The sequence below is a fragment of the Macaca mulatta genome, chromosome X, assembly GCF_049350105.2.
Source record: "Macaca mulatta isolate MMU2019108-1 chromosome X, T2T-MMU8v2.0, whole genome shotgun sequence".
Classification (NCBI taxonomy): domain Eukaryota; kingdom Metazoa; phylum Chordata; class Mammalia; order Primates; family Cercopithecidae; genus Macaca; species Macaca mulatta.
The window spans coordinates 78,678,193-78,687,575 of NC_133426.1; the positions used below are offsets into that span (position 1 = coordinate 78,678,193).

Here is a 9,383-nt window from a genome sequence, read left to right on the forward strand (position 1 = left end):
AACCTCTCTGAGCCTCACTTCTTCATCTATAAACTGGGGATAATGATACCAACCCGGTGGAATTAGCATGAAGACTAGCGTTATTGTATGTAACTTGCCTACCATGTTCCTGGTACATAGTCAGTGTCCAACAAATGGTGGCTGTTACTACAAATTCTCATAGCAGTAGTAGTTATAATAATAATAATGACATGACAGTAGTAATTGTTTGTGTGTATGAGAAAACGTTTGGGGATTTGGAACATCCAAACGTTTTCCTCACATCTGTAGGTTATCCTCAGCCTCTTATGTTGCAAAGCTTAAAAGTGACTGATGCGAACAGTGCAACCAGACTCTTAGCTTTGCAGTTTGGGCATACTCCAGAGTCACTGCTGGAGCCAAACGTCACACCATGCTGTCCTTAGTTCGGAAGCCTCTACTCTCATCTCCGGATGGATGAATGCTGAGGTCTGTGATGGTTTCATGAGCCTGGGGTGAAAGTATGGGGAAAATGCAAGGTAATCCCACATGACACTTCAGCTCTAAGAGGAATAATCAAAGCTGGAAAGTATTTGGCAGCCATCTGGACCATTCAAGGGCACCGTGTGACTCACTGTGGGGTGACGGGCAAGGACCCAATTTCCCCAGCATCCTCATCCATGGAAGGGAAGAACCAAGGAATTCTGACCAAGCTGTTGGCAAATGCTTCTTGGCAAAAAGTTGGTGCTTCTGTCTCAAAACAGCTGGTGGGAGATCCCTTGCTGTAGCACTCATGTCCTGTGTTTATTTCCTCCAGGTCACAGCAACAGCCCAGCAGGCAGTGTGGCCCACTCTACCACCTCTGACATCAGGCCCAGTCACTCAATTCTGGAAGGAGTTCATGGAAGAGTTGCAGTTGGTCAGGATGCTCGGTTCCCAAGTCTCACCTCGCCAGGACTGAGAACTCCTTCCAGTGAGCCGGACGAACCTCACCAGGCGCGGAGTGGCCCAAACCCTCCTGGCATGGAGAGCATGGGAATGGTGTACAGTGTCCCCAGTTCTTGCAATGGACCTACAGAATCAACCTTCTCCACTTCCTGGAAGGGAGATGCTTTTACCTACATGACTCCAAGTGCCACCAGCCAGAGCAATCAAGTCAATGAAAATGGGAAAAATCCTTCCTGTGGGAATTCGTGGGTCTCTCTAGACAAAGTCCCACCTCTGGTTCCTAAGGAGGCTGCTACCCTCCTTGTTGCTCGTGATAACCCAGCAGGATGCAGTGGGTCAGCTGGCTACCCTGAGCACCTTATTCAGCGAAGGCACATGCCCGAAAGACCCTCCAAGATTGGCCTTCTGACCAGTGGGACCACAAGGCTGGAGACAGGCCCCGGCGGGGCCAGCAGATTCCGGGAGCGGTCACTGTCTGTGCCCACAGACTCAGGCACCACAGATGTGGACTATGATGAGGAGCAGAAGGCCAATGAGGCCTGTGCCCTGCCTTTTGCCAGTACAAGCTCTGAGGGCAGTAACAGTGCTGACAACATCGCCTCCCTTAGTGCCCAGCAAGAGGCCCAGCACAGAAGGCAGAGGTCCAAGAGTATCTCACTTAGGAAGGCCAAAAAGAAGCCTTCCCCACCCACGCGCAGTGTCTCACTGGTCAAAGATGAGCCAGGCCTCTTGCCTGAAGGTGGGTCAGCACTACCCAAGGACCAGAGGCCCAAGAGCCTTTGCCTCTCCTTGGAACACCAAGGACATCACTCGTCCCACCCAGATGCTCAGGGTCACCCAGCTGTTCCAAACCACAAAGATCCAGAAGGTACACAATTCTCCCACCACTGGTATCTTACTGACTGGAAGTCTGGTGACACCTACCAATCCCTGTCCAGCTCCAGCACTGCCACTGGCACCACAGTCATTGAGTGCACCCAAGTTCAGGGCAGCTCAGAGTCTCTTGCCTCACCTTCCACCTCCAGAGCCACTACACCTTCCCAACTCTCCATTGAAGTGGAGGCCAGGGAGATATCCTCCCCGGGAAGGCCCCCTGGACTGATGTCACCCTCCAGTGGCTACTCCAGCCAGTCAGAAACACCAACACCTACTGTTTCCATGTCCCTGACCCTGGGCCACTTACCCCCTCCAAGCAGCAGTGTCCGAGTACGTCCAGTGGTACCTGAGAGGAAGTCATCACTACCCCCAACGTCACCAATGGAGAAATTTCCCAAGTCACGGCTATCATTTGACCTACCACTGACCTCTTCACCCAACCTGGATCTGTCTGGGATGAGTATCTCCATCCGAAGCAAAACCAAGGTGAGTCGGCACCACTCAGAGACAAATTTTGGTGTCAAGCTGGCCCAAAAAACTAATCCCAACCAGCCAATCATGCCTATGGTTACTCAGTCCGACCTACGTTCTGTTCGCCTGAGGTCGGTCAGCAAGTCTGAGCCGGAAGATGACATTGAGAGCCCTGACTGTGCCGAGGAATCCAGAGCAGAAGAAGTCTTCACCTTGCCAGAGAGAAAGACAAAACCTCCCGTAGCTGAGAAGCCTCCGGTGGCCCGGAGGCCTCCAAGCTTGGTCCACAAGCCACCATCTGTTCCTGAGGAGTATGCGCTAACTTCACCAACCTTGGCTATGCCCCCCAGGAGCTCAATTCAACATGCGAGACCACTCCCTCAAGACAGCTACACGGTAGTGCGGAAACCAAAGTCCTCCAGCTTCCCAGATGGCAGAAGCCCAGGGGAGTCAACAGCACCCTCATCTCTTGTTTTCACGCCTTTTGCCAGTTCCTCTGGTGCTTTCTTCTCAGGAACACAGCAGCCTCCCCAGGGAAGTGTGGAGGACGAGGGCCCCAAGGTGAGGGCCCTGCCTGAAAGAATTAGCCTCCAGAGCCAGGAAGAAGCTGAGAAAAAGAAAGGCAAGATTCCACCTCCCGTACCAAAAAAACCCAGCGTGCTGTACCTGCCTCTCACTTCTCCCACAGCTCAAATGGAGGCCTATGTGGCAGAACCAAGGCTGCCTCTCAGCCCCATCATCACCCTGGAGGAAGACGCCAAGTGTCCCCCCACCAGCGATGACCTGCAATCACTTGGTCAAAGGGTGACTTCAACTCCTCAGGCTGACAGTGAAAGGGAGGCAAGCCCTCTGGGTTAGTAAACTGTCTGTTGGCTTTTTCCTGCAGTCACAGGAGAGATGAGGGTGAGAATGAAGTGCCAGAGATGGAAGCAGATGCCCCAGAATAATTATCCTGATCCCAAGTCAGTGCGGGCACCTCTTGAGGGTTTGGGTTACTCTAAATAGGAACCACGGGCTGGCCTTACTGCCCTTGAGATCAAGACTAGCCCGAGGCAGATCTCCAAGGCCCAGTTTAGGCCACTCTCCCCTCTAAATCCCTAGTGCTGAGATAATGAAATCAAACTAGGTTCTAGCACCCTAGGACTTCAGCATCCCACGTCCCTAGCCAAGCATGCATCCTATCATGGGAACTACTCCTCCACCTCACTGTACAGTACTTTTCACTGGCTGCACTGAGTTTAATTCCCTACATGGGACTCAATACCCCACCAGACTGAGTTCATGTGCCATGGCAGGCTTGGAACCATCTGAAACAATGGAATATGTTGCCACCAGCAGCCTCTCTTTGTGCCTTCCGGAGGAAAGGAAGCTCACTTTCTTGGGTGGTTTGAGTTCTTTGGCTCTTCTTGGAACCATAAAACATAATACGTAATGTTTCTCATCCTTTCTTTTTCTGTCTGTCTTTGTTTTAATTGTGGTAAAGTACCCATAACATTTACCATCTTGACCATTTTTAAGTGTGCAGTTCATTCGTGTTAAGCACATTCACATTGTTAAGCAACCAATCTCCCAAACTCCTTTCATCTTGCAAAATTGAAACTCTGTACCCAGTAAACAACAACTCCTCTTTCTCCCTCCCCCCAGATTCCTCCCTCCAACCACCATTCTACTTTCTGGCTCTATGAATTTGACTCTAGACACCTCATATAAGTGGAATCATACAGTATTTGTCTTTTTATGACTGGCTTATTCCACTTAGCTAATGTTGTCAGTGTTCATCCATGTTTCTCATTCTTTTCTGAACCCTTAACACCAAAAATCGAAATCTCATGGCCTTCTATATGCAGATTTGGACTTTCAGTATGAGTCAATCATGACTAAGCCAAGCAAATAAATCAAAGCCCCAGGTAGTTGTAGAAAACGCTTCCTCAGACTCCACAGGCTCCCCTCTGAGATTCAAGTAGGTTCCACTCTAACCCACTGGGTGGGAGTCAGTACTTTAGATCGTTCCCAGCTCCTTCATTTAGAGAAATTATATACAGTGTTTAAAACAAGAGAATGCTCGGGCCACCCCTTATAATAACAAAGGCATGAGAGAATAGGGACCCATGCTGATCTTCACCACTCACTTCACCTTGGGCAAATCTTTAAGCTTCTGAACTTCATGTTCCTCCTCTGCAAAATGGAGATATTAAAAATCTCCACCCTGCTGCCCTCACAGAGTTGCTTTGACCATCAAATGAAATAACATATGAGAATGTACTTGGTCCTATCTATTGTGGTCAAAGTCATTCCTTTTGGTTTTTTATGTCTAGGGAGTTCCGTGGAACCAGGCACCGAAGAAAAAAGTTTAATCAGTGATAAAACAGCCGAATGGATTGCGGAGGATGATGATGACGTGTTTGTGGCTTCACGCACAACTGAAGATTTATTTACTGTGATACACAGGTCTGCACCAGTTTCCTTAATTCTAATTGCAATTGCCTTCCCTTTTTGTACTTAAAGAAAAACTGCTATTCCACATTGAAATCCTAATTGTAAAAGAAAAAGAAAAAAATTAAAAGTAAGAAAAAACTGCTACCTCTAAGCAGCCATTAGAATTGCACCTGGAGGCTAAGTTCAGATACCCACATATGTGAGCGCAGTCCAGGGCCTCGCATCTCAAATTCACTGATGTCGTTGGGTAAAGTGGAGGAAGGGAGGGGAGAGGAGGACCAGGTGCCGAGTGAGAGGCCCCTCGTCTCTTAGCAACCACTTGGCCTATTGTGGCTCCATCTGCTCTCTCTTAGCTCTGTCTATAGTCAGAGACATTTAACCCTTCACAGAATTCCTTGTACCAAAAAAATCCCATCAAGAGGTGAAGTGGGGCACCAGGCAGCATATCAAAACAGGAACTTAGGCAAAGAGGAACAAGATGGGGACCAGTTATTGGACAGGATTACAAGGCAGGGTTTCAGTGACAAGAAAACTGGGAAGAGTCTTATTAATGGAGCTAGACCACCAGTCCAGAACAGGATCAGTCCCCAGGCTGATTCAGAGTCACTGAACTACTAGCCTTGACTCCTGAAATTCGTCCTTGGTCCCAGAACCTGGGCAGGACTGAGGCTACAGGCACAGGACAAGTGACTCCAGCTGGGGGCATTGAAAGGAATGTGGGGATGGGAGGGCCCAACAAGGGTCTCTGAGGATTTAGAGGTGAGAGAGAGAGAAAGCAGATCAATACAGCTGCTTAAAGGGCTGCCGCCTGGATTATGTCACAGGCATCGGGGCCTGTGAAGCACTGGTAAATGTCTGCTGCATGAACTCACTCAAACCAAACTTTCTCTTATCTAGGTCCAAAAGGAAGCTGCTCGGCTGGAAGGAACCTGGTGAGGCCTTTGTGGGTGGCAGAACAAGTTCCCACTCACCAATAAAGAACACAGCTGAGTCTCCAATCAGTGAGTCTACCGCCACCACAGGGTCAGGCAGCAGTGCCAACCTAGATGCTGGCAGAAATGACGATTTCAAGGCCTTGCTACAGAAGAAGGGAAGTAAGGCAACTCCAAGGTCTCGTCCCTCAGCAGCTGAACTGCTGAAGACCACTAACCCACTGGCTCGGAGAATTATTGCACAATTTTCAAAAGACTATGAAACCACCGATAACCCCAGTACCTAAGCCCTGGGCTCAACAAGCAGGATTTACTTACTAAACTTGACTAGAGAAGGGGGAAGAGAAAGGGTCTTTAAACAGAACCGTGGGAATAACAACAGAGCCTACATTTCTTTTACATTAACTCACATTCTGGACAGCAGGAGAGAGGCTACTTCATCTAGAGCTAAAATCATCTGGCACTTAATCATCTTCAGACATTTTTATGTTTTCATACTTATAAGCTTGTCATGACTGACTACCGAGTTTCTTCTTATTTTCCCCAGTGGTGTGCACTAACTAAGAAGAAATTTTCAGATGCCAGGGCACATGTGCCACTTTTTCAATTCAATAACCCGGCTGCTCCATCCCTGGCTCCTGTCACTGAGGAGTGCAGTGTGAGAGCAGATTGGAGGCTGCCAAACCTGGGGGGCATAGGATGCCATTGCTCATTATTCACTTTCCTAGGAAGGCTCTGATGGCCCTGTGTGCAAACACAGAAAGACTCTGATGCCTCCTCAACCACAGTTTAGCTTTCCTCTGCACTTGCGAGAGGTTTGCAGGGTGCACTTATTTCGGCATGGGGTTGATTGGATGGCTTTTGTGGTGCAGAATATGACTGTGACTCCATCCTGAAACTTAATGCCTTTTTCAGTTTGATTGTCTACACGGAGATCAGGGTGATAAGTTTCAATAAACATATAGACATCCCCCGCCCCCCTTGCAACTCCCATTAGCTAGAAAAGACCAGGACTGGGTTGCTTTGAATGAACCAAGTTTGACCAACAAACCAGACAGCCATTTGTTCACTCAGATCTAGCCGAGGTAGCTCACAAGTGCACCTTGAGATCCTCCATATGTCTGTCAACAGCGATAGCCAGGATCTGTGCCCAGCTCATGCTGCATTCTAAAAACTCTCATTTCATTTGCATATAACATTCATTACAGGAAGTAATTAACTGAAGGAACAGCATCATCAAAGGCTCAAGGAGAATAGAAAGTAAGTGCATCTTGCCCCCCACCAGTCAATTCAGACTGTGGTTTGTGGTGGTTTGGTTTTGTTTAAAGGAAGTCCGACTCTGTTCCAAAAACCAAGAACATATAAACTAAAAGGATCTATCCAAAATCTAAAAGGCAGTCTTGCCAGTTGCTATGGCCCATAATGCACACACACCACACACACACACACACACAAAAGGGCTACTTTTTGCCATTTAGGTTCTGTGTTTAACCAGCTTTCAATTAACCTTGCTGGGGGAGAGCATAAGAACCTGGGTAAATAGCATACTGAAAGAGCTTCAGAATAATCATTGCGACCCCTCCCTGCCCCCACCTCCCACAAAGCTTATAGGCACTAACTATTCTTGTCAGCTCAATTTTCTAAGCAGAGCAAGAGCAGTGATTCATTTGATTTTTGTATGCCTGATTTCTGGGAGGTTGGGGAGGAAGACAAAGCATTGAGCAAAGAAAACCTGCTGACCAATGATGGAAAGTTAATTGTCTACTGTCTTCGAGAGGCAAAAAGAACAGTGGAATGAAATTGTAGCCTGCTTCACAAAGAGAGTTCCCCAGCCCCTTCCTACTTCACTCCCCACCCAATAGATTCAATGGTCAACCTCCTGGAGGATGCAGTAAGAGTTCCAGAGACAAGCAGTTCTCAACTTTGATAGGTTATATTGCCCAATGAGAAGCCACCTCTTAGCTCAACTGCCCACACTCCAGCTGGACAGAGCAGCTGAAAAACCACACTAAGTACTGAGAAAACTTGGGCCTCTCACAAGAGAAGCCCTAGGCCTAGGCCCTTTGTTGTTATAGTTCTGAATCTGAGACTTCTGGAAACAGGCCAGGCCCACCAACTCCCTTGCAACCAGCACTTCGACACTTAAAATAATAAACAGCAAGGCCCAGTTGCTTTTGAAAGTACTAGAACTACTTGGTGTGAAGGTCTTAACCAAATTCGAAATTTCAGGGATTTTGCCTGAAATAAAATCAATTCATCCCTGGCCTCAGTTTATATATGAATGCCACCTTTGTCTGCTCCAGACTTAGAATTCCAAAAAACAAACATTTTCCTCTGTAGTAACTGAAGGACCGTTTATGCTTTTGCTTAGCAAAAGTGAAAGGACACCAGGGTCTGCTCCTTGGGAACCATTATGACTGGTTGAACGTTAAAGCTGAGTATGGGACTCACATAGTATAGGCCTTGTTACTTCTGTTGACTTTCCTGGAAGTTTCTTGTTTACTACTTCTAACGGGTTTTGCCTCTCCCCTCACCTTGCTACCTCTGGAGGTTTTCCCAAAAGATTCTGAAGCTGAATGCTCAGACACCTTTATGTTTGTCAATTACCTTTAGTCTTGCTTTCTCTACAATACTCTATATGCCTGGAATTCTTAGAATATCTTCTACATCATCACTGTGGCCCACCCAGTGGTGTTCCCATTAGCACAAGAGGATTTGGGGCAGAAATCATATGGTCAGAGAGGACATTTAAGACTGGAAGTATTCATTTAATTTTTCAAATTAATTTTTTGTAAAGATGGGAGTCTTGCTATGTTGCCCATGCTGGTCTTGAACTCCTGGGCTCAAGCGATCCTCTTGCCTTGGCCTCCCAAAGTGCTGGGATTAAAGGGGTAAGCCACCGTGCCTGGCCTCATTTAATATTTTGCAACAGGTAAACATAGTCCCAAATAAACAACCAAACTGTAAAACTTCTACTAATAACTAATTAACAGAACACCAAGCATATTCCCCACTCCTAACACTCAACCTCTCTCCTACCTTTGATTATCATAACACCACTCTCTCTCCCACCCAGGCACTTACCACAATGTTTGTTGCCTTCTGCACTTGCTCTGCTGACCCTGGAGAAGAGAGGCTGAAAGCCCCTCTCAGAAAGGCTTACAGAGAATCCAGCACTACTTCGATTACTACTAGTACAAATAATAATGATAATGATTTTTGAAGGTGGAATAGAGAAGAGATTTGAGTGAAATTAAGTTGGCCCTAGGAGGTCAGCTTCCATTTCAAGTTGTCCCTATCCTCTTTTTTCCTCCCCATTCCAATCAGTAGCAACAGATGGCTCTGCTAGCCTGACTTTGATCTAGTCACCATCCCCAGGGGAGGAGGTTAACTGTTAACCAAGGATGCTTTGCATTTGGTGGGTAGTCAGTACATGTTTTTGAGGATAGTTATTAATAGTACAATAGCAAGCTTTGCTGGTATCTCCTCTCCTCATCCTGCACTACTTGGCCTGCCTCAGCTCCTGACTGGGCCTCCCCCACCGGCCCCAACTTATCCCTCAGTCCCAAATCCCATGAACTGCATCCCTAGCACAACTCACCCATAAAGGAAGCGAGACAACAGGAAGCAAAATAAATAATTTTAGCTTAATGAACACAAACTGACCAGTTGATCTGGATAAATTACCTTGAACGTGCAGACAGAGGAGATCCTACCAGGCTCTCCTAACGAGCATTGCACCTGACATCCAGTGTAACTATC

At 47.3% G+C, this 9,383-nt stretch overlaps 1 protein-coding gene across 9 annotated transcripts in view; it reads left to right on the forward strand.

Moving 5' to 3' along the window:
* NHSL2 (NHS like 2) overlaps nt 1-7,886 on the forward strand; it is a 231,984-nt gene extending 224,098 nt beyond the window's left edge. For all 9 annotated transcript variants that reach the window (XM_077989415.1, XM_077989417.1, XM_077989421.1 and 6 more), the window contains 3 exons: nt 776-3,106; nt 4,569-4,701; nt 5,587-7,886. In XM_077989415.1, coding sequence (XP_077845541.1) covers nt 776-3,106; nt 4,569-4,701; nt 5,587-5,908 — 2,786 coding nt within the window. In that variant the 3' untranslated portion in view covers nt 5,909-7,886. The remainder of the gene's footprint in view (nt 1-775; nt 3,107-4,568; nt 4,702-5,586) is intronic.
* The last annotated feature ends 1,497 nt before the right edge of the window (nt 7,887-9,383 follow it).